This window comes from Venturia canescens, chromosome 1, assembly GCF_019457755.1.
Source record: "Venturia canescens isolate UGA chromosome 1, ASM1945775v1, whole genome shotgun sequence".
Classification (NCBI taxonomy): Eukaryota; Metazoa; Arthropoda; class Insecta; order Hymenoptera; family Ichneumonidae; genus Venturia; species Venturia canescens.
The window spans coordinates 12781652-12800110 of NC_057421.1; the positions used below are offsets into that span (position 1 = coordinate 12781652).

At 37.5% G+C, this 18459-nt stretch overlaps 1 protein-coding gene across 1 annotated transcript; it reads right to left on the minus strand.

Annotated features, from left to right (window-relative positions):
- Positions 1-3502: 3502 nt before the first annotated feature.
- On the minus strand, positions 3503-15039 carry LOC122419041 (transmembrane protease serine 9-like). The gene is made up of 13 exons (XM_043433282.1): positions 14759-15039; positions 13744-13879; positions 13344-13503; positions 13036-13241; positions 12649-12854; positions 11788-11845; positions 11534-11666; positions 8307-8436; positions 6861-6981; positions 5635-5797; positions 5336-5544; positions 4220-4471; positions 3503-4105 (listed from the first exon to the last, which is right to left on the minus strand). Exons 1-13 carry the CDS (start codon positions 14843-14845, stop codon positions 3984-3986), a joined length of 1983 nt encoding a protein of 660 aa, XP_043289217.1. The 5' UTR covers positions 14846-15039; the 3' UTR covers positions 3503-3983.
- Positions 15040-18459: the final 3420 nt, after the last annotated feature.

An 18459-nucleotide genomic window follows, 5' to 3' on the forward strand; every position in this document is an offset into this window, starting at 1 on the left:
TCTCGCTCTTTTACACCCGATATTCGTTTATAGCGGTATTGAGAACGAGACAATAATATATCTATACATGCACGCCGTTTTCTTTCTCTTCATTTTTCTCTTTCCCTCTGAATCTCTCCGGGACTACTTACACGAGGCTTTCCGTGCAAACGTTCCTTCGATTTTTCTCCCTTAACGAATGAACAGTGCAAAAAACAACGTTTTCATTAATACTCGCACTATAAAAAACACTCATAATGTTACCTTGTCCAATTGATGGATCCTAAAATCCATTATTTTTTGCTTCCTCATCGAGGAAGCTTTGTGACGATGAGATTTTTTTTTTTCCAGTTTTCAATGTCAATGTGCTCAAAATGTTCCAAAACATCGAAAAATCATATCTAGAAAAATGTCCGGATGTGTGTGTCTGTGTATGCTATGACACTGCAAAATTCAAACGCTTATAACTCGGAAACGGTTTGAGATACAGGGCTACCGTTTTGCACAGAAGTTAATCTATACAAGCTCTTCATTCTCTGATAATTTTGTTAGAATTTGTAAAAAATTACGAATCTGACGACGTTTTGAAATTTTCATAAAAAAGGGTGTCGACGCTCTAATTTTCGAAAATTTTAAGATTTATTAATCTTTTTTTTCATAAATAGACTATCATAATAGGAAGGTTGGTATTGAATTTGGGGAATATCGGTTGAGCGGTTTAAATTTTATGACATTTTGAATTTACGAAAATATGATTTTTCCAAAAAATCGTCTAACCGCTTCAATTTTTGGAAATTTTGTAAGATATTATGTATAAGTCTGTACTTCCTCTATACTTTCCAGCAAAGTTGTCTGAATTATTTAATTCCAATGTAAATAGAAAAACGATGAAAATTGAAAGTTGTAAACTGTTTTTTCTGATGGTTCGTCATTTAGTTTTTTTTATTATGAATTTAAACAAAGAGATAAATTAAAGTTCGTAAAAGAAGGTAGAGAAAATACATCATTTCCTTATATACAAAAAAAATGCTGCAAATTAAAATTTGCAAATTGCTTCCTCAAGATGGTCAAGATGCACGATGCTCAAAGCTTCCTCTATAAGGAAGCAATTTGCAAATTTTTCTTACATCTCATCGCGATTCCTCTATTGGTTGGCTTTACTTCATAATTTTATTTCACCTCGGAAAAATATGGATCAACATCGTAGAGGGTTCTAACAACACAATTCTTAGCTACTGCTGTGCGTAAAATCATTGAAATAAAAATGCCATAATTATCAACAATAAAGTTGAATCAAAAGTAAAAGTGAAGCAAACCGTTATTTTGACGTGCGCTCTTTTCTCGGCAGGACATCACTTTACGATGGTGCTTATGCAACTTACTGAACAATATCGTAGAAGTCATACGTGCGCAGTTATCACGATGATTTACTTTTCTATACTCCATAATCGTAAGCCAGAAGCGAGAGAAAAAAACATTTTAAATACTCGAACGTGTTTTTGTTCTCCAAAGAACTTGTAAACTTACGAAATGCGACGATGTGAATTTGGAACAATATTTTTAAGGCATCGTCCTAACTCGGCTACATGGACAATCTGAAATAAATTAACATCCACAACGAAATAACTTTGACGTCGAACGCCCCATGTAAACGGATAAAATAGTTCGAGGAGCGGATAATACGTGTGTGGATTCTCTTTTTCACTCTCTCGTCTCTCTTTCTCCGGTCTCTCTCACCTGGTATTCTACAAGCTGACCAGTTCGAGTTTGCTTTCGAGTTCACGTTCACGGACACGTTGATGCTGTTGCGGCTTCGCCGCTGTCACTGACCGTAAGGCCAGCTCGTCCCTCCCGCTCTATCTGGCCGCGTGTAAGCCTTCTAACTTCTTTTCACATGGGATCTCTAGTCAGCAACAACACCTACACGATGCAAACGAAGCCAAGCGAGAGAGACCCACTCACGGACGAAGCGAATGGATAAGAGAGAAGGGGCGAGAGGGGTAAAAGTACGGAGAACTGGATAACTGCGTTATGCAGATTTAATGCTCCAGGAGAGGATGAACACTTGAAACAACTTTGAATTCTTTGGGGCAGCGATTGAAACTTGGCGTCACCTTGATCTCGCGTTCTTAAATATTTTCCAGCATCGCCTTTTTAAATTTACATTTCTCCTGTTAGTGACGCACCAAAAACCGGTTCACCATCCTCCAACTATGGGAGATTAGAAAATTTACGTACGCCTGGACATAAAACTCGAGGGCTATTCGTCCTCAGACAATGGCCGACTGTGTTTTTTCAAACTTGAATTTTTGCACGACTTTTTTTCAAGTGCCAAGGACAGTGAGGAGCTCAGAATACTGCGATCTACGTATTAAACATTTTCCACATTTTGTTTCTCAGTTAAAAGTTAATAGAAAAATGTAACACTCATTTTCAGATAAGATTTATTTCCCGGGGTTCGATTTCGGAGATTTTCGTTTTAATTTACGATTTCGACTGCACCGAAGACGAAGAACATTCAACTGGCGCCATGGGGTCGTTTAATCTGTAGACCAATTTTGAAGCGAATCACTGACCATCGATCTTCAGTAATTTCTGAGAGTCAGACTTCGAGAACCGAACCTGGCTGATTTTATATTTGAATTTTTGTCACTGAAGAGTTTCATAACGGTACGTCGGAATTTATTGCATCGATAGAATCATTAAATTTGTAAGTGACCATGAGTCATTGACGACGATGATGAATAATGCATAGGTTATAGGATCGAATTTTTGGGACTGAGTGTTGAGGCACATTAGTCATAAAAGTATAGCAAAAATGTTGATTTGTGGATGAACGCAAATGAAAAAGAATTGATGCGAAAGTGAATAAAATGTTAGTATCATACAAAACGAAGGACAAAAGCCTTCCTTTGGATGAAGCTTTGCATGATTTCCTAAATGTCAATTATCGCTTTGCACGAACTTGAAAAATATCGTGCCCATTACACAGCTATACTCACGCTTGTATCGTTGAAAAAACTGCAAATCAATAAACTCGACAGGTATTTTGTTTGACTGCCACTTTCGCTCGCTGTTAACATTTCCGATGAATCAACACATACGAGTAGGTACTTGAAACAATGCTTTTCAACCTCAACGAGACTCATCGATGTCAACTGTAACGTCCCAACGACAGTAAACCGTTATGTGGATCGTGTACGACAGACATTCGAAATGCCTCATCGCATGGAACACCTCGGAGTTGAAATCACAGTGGAAGAATTTCCTTCGAGCGCAGCTACCGATTTGAAAATTTCACAAATTCAATTTACTTTTCGCTACGAATCTTGCGCTGTAAATTTTGAAGCGGGTAAATGCAACTTCAAAATTGCACACTCGGGCTCGACGTAATTCGCTCTTCCGACGCATTGGTTGCAGGTTTTCGATTCACTAAAACCTAGTTAGTCGCATGCTCTATTCGCGATTGAAAAACGTTTTAATACTCGTTAGATCTTCATTGCTAATTAAGCTTCCATACGAATTTGTACTTCGGAACATTTATTTGAATAAATTTCAAGGTAACGTGTATCGCAAACTCACAATTTTTGTACAATAACAAACTTTCACGTCCTCCAACTCAGTAGCATAGTTTAAATAAATATATACAATTGAATAATTTACTTTCGAAATTATCACTGGCGCTACCTGTTTTCTGCAACATCAATTAGAGAATAATGATAATGCATTGAAAGATAAAAATTGTTTTTCATTCAACGAGACTCGCATAAATTCGATTGAGTTTGTTCGAGGAGCAAAAAACAATGGAAATTTCAACAAGAAACGAGCCCCATTTGAGTCTCGATGAATTTACTATAATTGGACAAATTCATCGGATTTTTTACGAATCAAGCGGAATCCAAATTTTTTTCTCGTACAATTTTAGAGTATTTCTACCATGAAAGAATGAATTCGTTCAAAATTCGTTCTGGAAATGACGCAATTACAATTGACGAGAGAATTTTTCATTTGACGCAAAGACACGTGTCATTCATGTTCGCCTTAATCCAATTGAGGTATCTTGTGACGCGAGTGTAAACTCCGGGGTAGCCGGGCCGGCCGCATCCAACGCCCCATGAAACAATTCCTGAAAAAAATGAATGTTTTTTCAATATTCGCGTACCCTCGTATCGGAACAGCAGAAACTATGGAAAAGTGATATTATCGATGTTAAATAGAGCGAATGCGTTGATTCAGCAACCTGCGAGTTCGAGTTTGTCGCCCTCTTGTACCAGGAGTGGTCCTCCACTGTCGCCCTGACAAGAATCTCGCGTTCCGTGTCCGGCACATATCATGTTACTCGTAATTCGATTTGCACGATATTTCATCTGTCGACACTGTTGCAAGCTGAGTATCGGCACTTTGACCTCGTGCACTACGCCCGGTAACATTCCGCCTTCGGTGGTCCGTCCCCAACCGACCACCGTGCCTTCTTTTCCTGCCGGATCTGAGCCTGGAAAACAAATATCCCGAATTATAGATCTTCAGCAATTTCTTGTGACTTTTCGTCCAGAGAAATTTTAAGGTATTGTGCTGTTAAGGACGGTGAGACTTTTCGTCGACATCAAAAGCAGAACTGCTTAAAGTGTACTTGAGGAAACATTGTACTTCTCAGGAGTTACAGAAGCTTCGCCTGAAACATTGTTCATTCGATTTTTTATAAATTAAAAAAAAAAAAAAAAAATCGGCTTAAACGGGGTACTTGTGGAAAATTTGTGAAATATTTTTTTTTCTTGTCATAATTTTATGTATTCATAAAATATTGATGATTATATGACTTTTGTTGTTTCTCAATTTTGGAAGAAAAATTGATAATTGGAAAGATGGAAAAAATATCGTGATTTTTTATGTACTTCGTTTTTTTCCCATTCTTCCCTACATTGCGCACATTCGTCATGACACTAGGAAAAAATGTCTCATTTATGCACACTCTTAAATGCCTGAACTGGGTTTTTCGTACCAAGCGATCAGGTACTGAATGTGCTCATTCAGTTGAATCATCAATGGATGATACGGACGATTAAGGTAGTGGTACGACAACTGTATGCAGAATATCTGAATACACAAATAAATAAATCGTACATGTTGAATGTTAAGAAATGTTTTTAATACAGTTGTCGTACTGCCATCAGAATTCTGATAATTCTATTGTTAGCCTTGAAAAAATATGAGGATGGCGAAATAGGATGAAAAGTATTTCAGCTCGACTTTCTGACCATGCAGCAGGGAAGAATTGAGTATTTTCCAAAAAAATGATCATGACTTTGGTATTTTCGTCTGCAGAGCTTAGAGGGTTGCTTTTTTACGTTAGACTTGCCATGGACTGGTAGACAAATGGGCTTCACAGTTTTCGTAAATTTCACAGGTTTCCGGAGTTTGAGTAACGCCACATCGTGGTTGTAGGAATTCATGTCGAAATTGCGATGACGGATGACTGCACTGACGGCTCTCATGATGGCAGCACCGTCAGTGGTGACGTATTGATCGTGATCTCCGAGAATAACTCGGATTTTCGAGCGTTTTAGCCTGCAACGAGTACTCAAATTTATAAAAAAGTCACAAAATTAAGTGAGTTTTTAATAAAATTATCTTTGTGAAAAATAATTGAAGTGGAACCTTCTCAAGCAATGAGCGGCCGTTATAACGTAGTCGTTTGTCACGAGACTTGCTCCGCAGTGGAAACGACCGTCGTAGACCAGCCGAGCAACCCATGGGTATTTGTGAGGCGGAGATGGGCGACCGCCAACGATTCGATTCTCCTGGCTGAAGACACCGCACTCTGAAACCAAAAATGTCCGAATTATATCAAACGAATAATTATTTGAAAAAGTGAAAAAATAATTCAGAACATATTCGTACTGGAAAGCAGATTTTTGACGAGTTTGTGTGATGAAAGTTTTGCACGATGCGTAAGAACTTTTATTGTTTGAAACTTCGTTATCGATAGTCGGTTTACCATGAATTTTTCATTATTTCATAGTAAAAATAAATGAGTTGTTGATTCGCTGGTCAATTTGTGTTTTGTCTAGGGAAAAGAGTATTGATTTTTTTTTCCATGACGACAGTTTAGTTTACGTATGCAAATGAATGAATGCCATGAATGGAATTCGACATGAAGTTAAAAATAAAAGTTATAATTTGAGTTATTTCATTAAATATGAACACGGAGGAATAAAAATATTGGTTAACAATGATATTCAAGACCTTGAAGATTGAACTTGACGATCAATGCAGAACGATTTCTTATATTAATTTGGAGAAATCAAGTAAGTTTGATTCTTTTATTTATAGTCAAATGATCATATTAGTTTAAAGAACTAATTATGTTTAATCGTTAAAATTAATTATTCAATTTATTTCACCAGAAATCGATTTATATCGATATCTGTAATTTAATAAATCTGTTTATCTCAATGGATAAATCGAATCGAATAAATGTATTCGTAATTTTTGCCAAACTATTATTCGAGTGAAATGACCCGCTCTAAGGATTTTTTACCATTCAGTTAATTGAAAATCTCAAACATAAAACTTAGATTTGTGAAGTTGTAAGTATATTTCTCATGATTAATTTTAATCAATTCATTAGTCTATTTTTTCCCGTTTGGATCTTACACTCATTTTTAACAGAATGAAAGAATAAACAAAACTTGAATCGGCCAAAATAAAACGAAAAAAGTTGGATTATGGACTATTCCAAAACTTTTAAAAAGGTTATAAATTAACTTATAAATTGTTTACTAAAACCTGAACAAAGAACGAGGTAACCTTTTTCTTTCATTAAACTGCCTTACCCTTACGATGACGTATCGTTGGAATGGTAAAAAATTGATAAGCCTCACCGCAGCTACAATTGCGAAGCTTTTGCACGTCGTCGCCGTCGCTGGATTCCCCTCCGCCTGTGACGTCAATGCCGAAGAGCTCATCGAAGAGGAATCGCGAAGTTCGATTGTTGACGATTGGCTAGAAATGATTTTTATTCTGTTATTCAATCAAGTAATAGGAATGAATGAACGACGAAGATTCAACGGAGATACGCCGCTTTACAAATTTTTCGATTATAGTAGAGTGCCCGTGCTTCTTCGAGCGCTCACTTTCTAACAGAATTTCTAGACGTGCATATCGCGTGGAGCCGGTATGGGTTGAAAGAAACTCATCCGAAGGAAAAGGAGAGAGAAAGTGACCATGATTTGAATTGTGTGTCAAGGTCTGAGCTACTCTCGGAAAATCAATAGCCTGCAATTCCGATCGATCCATGGGCAATTTTACGTTCATTTGGGTCCGTGATTCATGAGATTTTTTCAGTCGGACGTTTAGCACATAATCCATTGCCGATTCATTAACACTTTTAAAGTCACATTTCAGTAACGAATAAGTGTGTGAATCTTAACACCATCTATAGATGAAAATCCCAATCGATCTTTTAATTTTCGTTATTAGATAATTATTCACATGATTCGCACTCAGCCACTGTCTCTTCAGTTTAAAATTATTACTAAATTCCATTTTGTGAATCACCATCCGCAGGTGCTCCTTGCCCAACTTTTTGTACGTATTAGAACGATCAAATTGAAAAAAGTTTGATAATAAGTGAAAGAGTCTGGATTGCAGCACATCAAAAAACATTCCATTCTTGTCTGTTGGTCTTCGTCTTCTAATATTCTGTACCAATAGTCAAAATATTGAAAAAATGTATCTTCAGTGATCATTAACAAAATTATCGAACTATTCAATGTTGCTGCTCAGTCGAATACCCTGTGGACATATCCCACGAGCATGTTACTGACATAGTACTTGTAAATATACATTACGAGTGTCTATTGTGTTATAATGAATGACTGACAACGTAATATCGACGTAGATGGGGAAGCTATTCGATCCGTGCTAGCAGCATCGATGGCTACGCATCTCGGTGACGATGCTTTGACTTCGTAGGAGAGGCTGACTTGCCAAGATAGCTATTTTCCATTCATTTTTTTACCCTCGATATGATGGAAGAATTGATTAGATACTTGAGCGATTGGTCCAGAAACTATCGGAACACTTTGTTTCATGAAGCAAAAAAAAAGCTTTTTCGTTATTTCGAGTTGAAAAATTTCTCTCTCTTTTTGTGTACCATGTGAATAATAGTGTTTGTAGGCTAGCAACGTTTTTACGTAAAAGACTTTTATGCTGAATTCCAATATTGCTGGAAAAAAGTGGTACCAATAGCGGATACATTGAATTAAATGTTTGCATTCGATGTTGTATTAAGCGGGGCTAGCAGGAGTTAGAAGAGAGAGACTTACGTAGGATTTTTCGTAATCGGACGAGTCATTTTCATAATTCGTGAGATAAGCTTGCGTTTTCAATACACTCAAAACGAACAAAGCCAATATTTTTCCTCGATCCGAAAACATTTTCATTTTCATCACCATTCACTATACTAAAAAATATTGATTTAATAAAAGTTCACTACAGTTTATGTCAACCAATTAATTGTTCACGATCAATTCTCGTTCGCGTGGAACCTGCACTTTCGTTTATCCGTAGTTCGTCCAATCTCGATCATCATATTAATTTTTTTTTCACCATTTGGAACAAATTTTTTGCTCCGTTTTAATACGCTGGTCGAGAAATTGAAAAAGCGCGATCACACGTGCTCCGGCGAAAATCCATGTGGTGCGCCGATCGAAACGTGATTGTCGCGATCCCTGATCGACGAAGCAGCTGTAGAAGTGGCTGCTTTCACTGGTCTCATAAAACCACCAGACCTCGAAATATATTTATATATATATGTGCACACACAAATATGTGTGAAGATTCACGTACGGATGTATGAGTTCTTTGACCAAGAACACGATGAAAGTTTTTTCTTTGACACAAATAAAAGTTTAAATCCACACGCGCATTTGAACGAAATTAAAAAAATATAAAATTGTTGCCTTGGTCCACACTTTTGTTACGAATCGAAATGACGAAAAATTAATTTGATGGCGTCTGAGCGTATAAAATTGAAATAACTCTGAAAAGTTCAGATCAGCACTTCAATAGTATGAAGTCATGCCAACAAGCAACAAATTTCGTTTTCAGTTTCGGTTGGAAATCGATATTAAGATCGAAGCTGATGAGGATTAACAACTCGTTGAACTCGTTAAACTTTGAGTGAGGTGTCAAAAATTGATTAACCGATTCCAGCGAGTTATCATTTTTAAAATGATTTGACTTGAACGATCTAAAAAGAGATAAATTGTGGAACTGTCAATGAGTTTTCACGATTGTAACTTTAAAAGTGTAATCAAACTAGAAGTTCGTAATTTAAGGATGTATACGGTTTTGGTAACAGTTTTTGATCCAATGTATACTTGGTCGGTTTAATATTCAAACAGACTTTAAATTCTAATCATCCAAGACTCTTATTTCAACAAGTTTAATTTGAAACGAGTTGGTTTAACCCCAGTTAAACTTTTTTTTTAGCAAATCAGGCAAGCTCACGCCCAAGTAGATCGAAAAATTATACTTCTATCAATCGCTCCAGGTTTTTGAAGAAAGTCATAAAAGCAAGCTTCAAGATTTAGTTTAACATGAAAATTAAATTGGAGTAAACAGTTTTTTAGTTTAACGTTATTTTAGGCTATCGCAATGCAAGTTTGAATGATTACTTTTTGAGATATTATGTACAACGAAGCACTGGCGTACAACAGACTGCGCAAGGCACACTAAGCAGACAGACTAGCTATATTCTGACTTGGGATCAGCAGTGAGAGTTCGAGAACTTGCGGGAGTTATGGACCTCCTCCTGTGGCTGTACCAATCTTACATCCCACCACGAGATGCATGCATCGAAACGTCAAAAATATCTTACTTCCATTGCGTACACCGGTCTCCCCTCTATCAATAGATCTGCAACTTTCCTCATTTCGTAACTACGGATTACCTTACAGTCAGCTGACGAAAGATTTTCAAAAATCGTAACAATCTTTGCTAGTGCAAATGAACGTTGCGAAAAAGTGAGTGCGATAAAATCCGTGCGTTATCCACCTTATGACAGTTTTCATGACAATATTTTGGTATTACCAGTCGAAATAATTCTCATTTTTAGTTTTTTCGCCTTCGAACTCTTTTTTTTTTTTGCAGAATCGATAGAAAAAACGGGTCGTAAGTATTGAAATAAAGGAAATGTGAAATCGTTCGATGATGTGAATAAATTATTTGAGTACCCAAAAGTTGCTCAAGTCCTACAAATTTGAGAAATGTGAATTAAGAAAAATAATGATAATATTTTACGTCAAATTCAATGTTCGAAAACATGCTTGTTCAAAAAAATGTAGAAAAAATTTGGTCTTTGCTAACAATGCTCATACCTTTCACGTCGAACGGTAAAACTTTCGGAATATATTATATTTATTGACTTCCGTTCAAGCGGTGTCTCCAAAATCGTCTTGTACGCTTTTTTTTCGTAGACCCGATCGAGCATTGTTCGTAACGGTTTGGTGGTTTCACTAACCCACATTCGCTTCTCGTCTCGTCGAAAGGAAACGCTTCAGTTTCCTTGTGACCCGGTTATAACGTCGCGTCGCCCGGTGCACACTTGCTGCTCATCTCTTTCGAAACACATTTATTTTTCCGAGTCAGACTAAAAAAATTTTTCGAACTGGACTGACGAATTTTACAACTTGGTTTCACAGTTAAATAGTATCGTAAACAAAAGAAGGATGATTACTGATCGAAAGAAAGAAACTTGTGTTCAAGATTGTTATGGCTTTCTAAACTTTTTCTTGCGCACGCAGTTGAAGAAAGTGCTATTCTCCAGTAACTTCAGTGAGAATTCATAAATTTAGAAATTTCAAAAAAAAACATGAAATCAGTAGGAGCGAGGAAAGAAGAATTTCCAAAAATTATCTCCATGTTCAAATGAAACAAAGTGAAACGTATTTCTGGTTGATTCTAGGCTCGAAGTGTTTCAATGGAGCCTAAGTATTAGCAATAGTAAGTGAAAATCGTGAAACTTAATCACGAATTATTACAAAAGACGAATTCTTTACGGTCCTTTCTCATTTGTCAACAACTTGCGCCATTCCCTTTGAACCGTAGCAATTTCAGCGCCGATTGTTAAACGCTGCAAGGTGTGAAACTGCATGGACTCGTAGCAACGTGTTTCGTACTGGTAAAGAGAAACGAAAGAGAAACACGAATAAATGTGCTTAAAGATACTCACGTTTTTCGAATTTTATATTGTTTATTTGCATAAGACCACAGCAGTGGCATGTGCTTTTAAGCTACATCACAGAACACATAATATATATTTAGATATTTATCAACATAAAACTGAAACTTAACAACGTTGGTGGACTAGAATAGTCGTTGATTCATTGGTAGAATCAACAAATGGCGGTGTATTCAGCAGCGAGATCCACATGCACACACACAAAAATATAGATTTGTGTGTTTCCGGCAAGAATTTCGACGGCGATATTCCTCAAAAATGCGTTTGTCTTCGAGGTGTCAAAAAATCGCAATTTCTCTGCGATTTTACACGGTTCGATTGGGTGGCGGACATACGCAATCAGTTTTCAATTGATCTTGCATCCATCCGAGATAGTTTGTCAATTTGGTGTATACACCGGGATACCTGGGTCTTGCGCACCCACGACCATATGATGTGATCCCTGCACAAAGTTTTTTCATTGTTTTGATAAATTCGTGCGTACATTCATGACTGGTGATATGATTTTTGGGATAAATTATTAATGGGGTACGTAAATAATGATTGAGTAATCATGAGCTTACCAATAACCTCGAGATGTCCTCCTGGTGATCGAACGAGGAGCGGGCCGCCGCTGTCACCCTTGAAGTTACGAAGATATTCGTAGTATGAATTATTTATTTAATTGTTGCATGACGAATAAACATAATGAATGGACTGACGAATTCGAAATTATGTTTTGTATGATTGTTTTTTGCACTGAGAAAAAAAATGGCTGATTAAACAGGAATTGATGTTATTGGAAGAGTTTTCTTCATTGAATTGCAATTTTTTTCAGAGAGAACGAATCAGCAGTTTGATCGTAAATGATTTTTTATTCGTTTAATCATGTTTAACCTTTGATGATTACGGATGTCAATGGCACCTTGTAATGCCACAATTCGTTGTTCCAATGGACTTTTTTTTCTCAGTGTAATGTTACGATTCAGACCTGATTTTGACCGGATATGGCCATACATTTTCCAACCATTCGCACTGCAAATATCAAACTGGGAAACTGAATTTATCTCGAAAACTGATTCCTCTTATTCAGAACGAATGCAGCCAGAATTTTGAATACACGTTGTGACAATCACTTGCAGAAAAATATGACAGCGTTTTCGAGAGTTACCGTTTTCTCAATGTTTCAATATCGAACACTGATGAAATAATTTTGTTTATACTATCATCAGAATGAGCTGTCTCGTATTAGAAATGATCTAACGTCTTATTATAAAAATCCGAAGGAAAAATCATTCAGTTCTTGATTGAGTACGATGGAGTAACTCAAGTTACTGCTGTTTATCAGAAGTTTCCTTAGCACATCAATTCCGTCGAGTTTCTACTTGGAAAATAAACGTCAATAGTGCTCAGTTCGATTGTGCTTATAGGACTCGGGTACTCACGGAACAAGCATCCTTAACACCTTCGAGATAACCGGCGCAAAACATGTTCTCGGTTCTTCGTGTTTTCGGATATCCAGAGTCGTCGCATTCCTCGTCCGAAAGTACTGGCACGCTAACGTCTCGCAATACTTTACTGACTTCGGCTCCTTCCTTTACTCTACCCCATCCAATCGCCGTTGCCATCGAGCCGGCGTAGTCAATAGCACCTGAAACATCGATTCATTGAATGTGAATAACAATATTATTTTATAGTGAAAATTAAAAGTGAGGAAGATGCAGCATCGAAATCTACGAATGAGTAATCTCATGGACAAAGAGACGGAATAGTATTGAAAAATAAAAGGGGTCAAGGAAAAACAGCTGATGAAAATTCCTTAGTGGGCTTACTGTTCTCAGGGAGACAAGCAGAGCGAACTACACCGTCCAGATTCACGGGCTGGTCCATTTCGAGAATGGCAATGTCATTGTCGAGATTGTAAGGATTGAAGCTGTCGTGAATGATCCAAGATTTGACCCGTCTGCGATAGACATTTGCGGTGCGTTTCGTGATATCGTGATCGCCCAAATGAAGCTCGAAAGTCTTTCTGTCATATCTGGAAAAAGAGTGAAAATGGGAGGAGTAAAATATGACGAAAAAGTATTTTCTTTTATGTGTGCATAGTTGAAATGGCATAACGAAGAATCGTAATTCGTACCCGTTCAGGCAATGAGCAGCGGTTAACACGTGATTGCGCGTTATCAAACTACCGCCGCAGTGAAACTGACCCTGCTTCAACACTCCGACCATCCATGGATATTCGTATATCGTGGTAAAATTTCCACCCACTATGCGCGTCTTTCGTCCAATCCCACAGACTGAAAATATGCGTTTTGTGAATATCGATTCGTGGTGAAATTCGTTGCTTGAAAATTTTTAATGAGTTCAAACAAGGAAGTTGGTTCGAAGCGTTGAGAAATAAAATGTTCGAGTTTCTGCTTGAATGGACCGTTCAAACTTTTGTACCAATGAAACTGGCCAACAGGAGTACACAGAAGACTCATGAAATTCTGAAATATTTTAAGATTGGAAAGAGAAACTAGAATTTATTGAATTACCACAATCACGACAAACTCGTGGTCTTTTGGCAAACGTTCTCGACGGAACCCCGATGAAGGACAATTTTTCAATGAAACCCCCGTTTCTCCCACTCGGGTCGGAGACTCCCAAATTTTCATCGGTGTCTACGGAGTCCTGTAATAACAATCGTGTGATTTGAATTGAGGCGTTGCACGATTCGCGCCGGAGGATATTCTCTTTGATACACATGGGAAATTCCACGTTTAATTTTTGGGTCAGAGATTTTCATTTGCCATGCTTTTTGAGTGCAAAATATTCAACGTTGTTTTTTCTCCGATAGGTGCTCGTTCTTTTAACGTTTCTTTTTATTAATTACTTGTAGCAATGAAACAGTGAGTTGAGAAACTTTCTAAATTAAATGAAAACTGAATATTGGTTTGAAATATTTGAAAAAAAAAAAAAAAAAAAAACAAAACTTCGGCGGGGCCAAGAAGATTTTGAATGTAACGAAATATCGCTTGAATGAACTGATTTATCTTCTTATCTCAATAGTTACCGTTCAATCAAAATAATCATTAAGATCCGAGGCAATTTTTCAGCGAAACAACATAAAAACCTGAACAGATTTTGGTACCGGTTGATGGGAACAAATTTTTGGTAACTCAATCGGATGAACTAATTCTTCAAATAAAAACAAATATTCGTTAATTAGGTCTCACGGTTCGACAAAATCGAGTGAACTTCGACACCGAAAAACATTTTTTCAGTGCGTTCATGTCGCCCAGAAGCGTTTGAGTTGTTCAAGAATGTTGCAATTCTGTGGTTTCTGTGGGTCCTTTCTCATCTCGAGTGGAGCAGTTCGTACGAACAGAAATGTGCAAGTCCGGCAACTTTCACGTGCGTTATTAAGTTTTCACTTTCATGAACGGAAATTGATTCGCTGTCGGCGGATCAGTTGCGAGTGTTAAATAAACGCGGAAAAGTTATCGATACGATAGTTTTAACGTAGAGAAGGAGTTTACGGAGATGGAGAACGTGAAAAGTGCGACTTACCACTCGCGGTAGAGCGTGGGCGGTGTAAATACATGCGAAAAATGCAAGGATGTATGAAAATGCCATGGTTTCAATGTGCTTCGTCATAACGGATTCCTTTATACGTCCCGTGCACTTTTCGATCGCCAACAACACGAAAACTGATGAAAACACTTGGACTCTCCGGATTTTTCTCTGTACCGTGTACGTAATAACGCAACGTTGTTTAAATCCTTATTGAAGGATCTTGTAACCACGACAAACCACTCGAGTGGGACGAAAAAAATATATTGTCCCGTGGCGTGTCGTGGCGTGAAAAGATGAGGATCCAGGGGAGTTTTGCCGTTTTATAGTAAATTATAACTAATAAAAGTTGCTCCGGTGGGGGTTAAGTTACCTTGACTGGTACGCTTGCATTGGCAGATGTGCCGTCAGGTCTTTAAATCATCGCTTCGTTTGTGCTCTTTACGAATACTCGCGCACTCGTGTGCATGAACATACACATGTCGGCTCGCGAGGATTCGTTTGTATGTTTGTTGGTGCTATAACTGATGCCGTTGTTTCATATCGGCTGGAAAACGATGGCGCAATCTTGCCTCGTATTGAGCTGCGACCATCGCCCCACGCCAGCAGACTCTCGTGAATCCAATGTCACGAAAACTCCTCACGGGAGAGGCAGAAAAAGTGAGGAGGGCCGAGGGGACAAGAGGGGAAAAATGAGTATCAGTTGTACGATCGCACGAGAGACCCTCTTTATTTCAGGCCTGACGAACTGTACTCGTCTACCTTTACGTGTCAATGTCACAAGTGTGATTTACCAATCCGGACGAATGAACTCAAAACGAAAGTGGCAACGTGTTTTGTTCACGTTCGTACCATTGACAGTTGCAGCTGCACAATTTTCCTTAGGAAAAATGGAAAATTGTGGGCTTTTCATGAATTTATACTTTTTTCAAGTTTAGACAAACTGGGACCTGGACAAGAGTCCATTCAAAGACGACTTATTGTTTGAGACGAATTTCAAAATTGGGAAGGGTAAACATTTTCAAATAGATGATTTTATTCTATGCAAATTCTTTCGACGCGATTTATCGTTGTTCTGTATACCTTGGAAGGGCTTTCGAAAATCGTGATTCACAAGGCTGCGGAGTTATCATAGATCCGGGACAACCTCAATCACGTCTCTGGTGTTTGTGGTGTTCAATTTTTATCATCCCAGCGCACTCTTTTATGGCAAACGGTTAGTCCGCAATGGAAGTTTGCTTTACATGAATCTATTCATTCCACAGGATTGAAACAGCCCTGACCTCCCTCATTTTTCATTGAATATATCAAATTTTTTCACTTGCCGAGTACACCCGAGAATCCAAGACGGTTTTCAAACGTTTCCATTTCATGGCTCTGTCGTAACGACTCATTTGATTTCAAGAATAACTTCAAAGATATAATTTTTGCGTAGTTTCTTTCTTGATTACAAGAGTCTCGATGAAAAGTCATTATCTTTGTTGGTGAACGAAATTTTGAAAATGGAAAATAATATTCGGCGCGATGCTGAAACACTACGCAGCATCCATCCGGAAATCTTGAACTTTTGTAACCGTAATGACCTTGGAAGTCTCAAAACTATCTTAACTTTGTTACAAATATTTATTTATATTGGAGGAAAGTGAGCTAATTTAAGATAGAAAACAACTCCTGGATTTTCGAAACTTCGAAACTTTCCCTTCGATATATGATTTTTTCCGACCTTCCTTTCCTTTTCGGTTCATCAAATTGTTTTCATAAATTATTTCGCTATATCGAAAATAGCTGACATTCTGATTGGTCACGTATTCCGAAGTTATGCCATAGATATTTATTGTGTTCTAGATGAAAAAGAAAAAAATGATGGCAACTGAGTTCGTTATTTTTCGATAGGGTGTTAAACGAGATAAAATTGTTTTTTCGTAATATTGGCTCCGCGTAGTTTCTATCATGGTAAAGGGTCATTCCAGACAGAAGAGCGGAGCACGTACAATCGATGTAAATGGAATTTCGTGCTTCCCATGCATAGAAGTACGGTAGGACAGGATGTTGTGAGGAATCGAAATGGCAAAAAAAACACGTTTATTTGGGTCAGCGTTAGTGGGGTAGAAAAGTGTGCTCATTCACAATTCGAAAGGGAATAACCACGAAATTCAATTACTTCAAGTGCTAGAGATGTCAGCCATTCATTTTTTGCCAGGTTGAACACCTGCGTTTTATTTGCAGCATTTAAAAAAAAAAAGCAATAGACGTTTATCTATAAAGCAATTCTGTAGCTCTTGTGTTTTTTATGGCGCTAGAAGTGTTTATCTACGATTTATACCACTCCTGTATAGCCTTGTTCTCGAAATATGAACTTGGGCCAGAGATTACATGAAATCATCGTTTTTATCGACAAACATTTGACAAGCTTTAACATTGACCTACAAGCGTTTGTACTTGGAAAAAATAAGAAAAAAGAAAGCCATTTGTTTCAAGAGACTCTGGTAGTTCATGAACATCGTAGAGTTTGAGGGTCATATCAAAAATGAATCATCGATTCGACTATTATTGTTAATAGTTTTGTAAACGAATGACCACAATGAACGTAATCGATTCGTTAGTTTATCATTTTTTGGATGAAGTCCTTTCGGATTTGGGAACGACAGCAATGGGTACGGGTCCCGGGTACGGCTTCGACAAGCTGCTTCTAAGTTGAGTAGCCTCGGGCAAGGTCAATGCTTGGATCGGGGACCGCTTAGTCATACAGCAGTCTGTGCATCGATCGCTGAGCGAAGGACAGTTTTCTGGGATTCTGATAGCTCTAATCAGTTGGAACTCAGTTGATTTGCGTGAGCACGTGCGCAAATGCAGTGCAATAATGCATTGAGGTGTCGAAAATTAAGGTCTTACGTACGTCCAGAATTTTCGAAAAATCGATTTTTTAAAAAAGATTATTATTCTATATAGTTTCAGGCGTATTTCTGTGAAAGTTGATTGTAAAAATTCCCTATAGGTCGAAAATTATTATAGAAAACAGGTCCAACGAGAGGGCCTGATGTGCACTTGAAACTTTAAATGCGTTTTTCTCAAAACTACTTTTTCTGGCATGGTTTGCTCATACAGTTTTTAATATTTTTTCATGCTTTTTTTTTCAAATATTCGAAATGGTTTTCTCGATAGTCTGTCGAGCCGCATTTTTGATAATGTGATTAAAAAATGTTTATGAACATAATTAAAGTGTGACATTTGTGACACAAAATGCACACTTTTTTTAAACTGCCGTAAATTGCTAAATTTTTCGAATTTCAAAAATCCGGCTTGATAGACTATAATGACAACTTTATTTTACAAGAATTTTGTTTATGTTTTGCAGATCTATCAACATTAAAAAAAAAATGATGCAGACCGTGGAGCAACTTTTTTTTCATAGTTCTTCGGGAAACGTGATTTTTTATGTTGTCATTTTTGAAAAAAAATGAAACAGATTATTTTACAAAGTTTAAATATTAATAAACAATGTGTAAAAATGATTTTTATTCATTTCTATTGCTATCTCATCTAAAAACAGTTTTTCTTTTAGCGCGTTTTAGGCACTGCTGGACGCATATAAAGCGTTGAGGGGAGAAGGGAAGAGAAACAGAGAGAGAGAGAGAGAGAGGGGAACGGTTGAGTCGAGAGAAAAATTGAGATTTAAGGGGATAGAAGGGCTCGCGCAA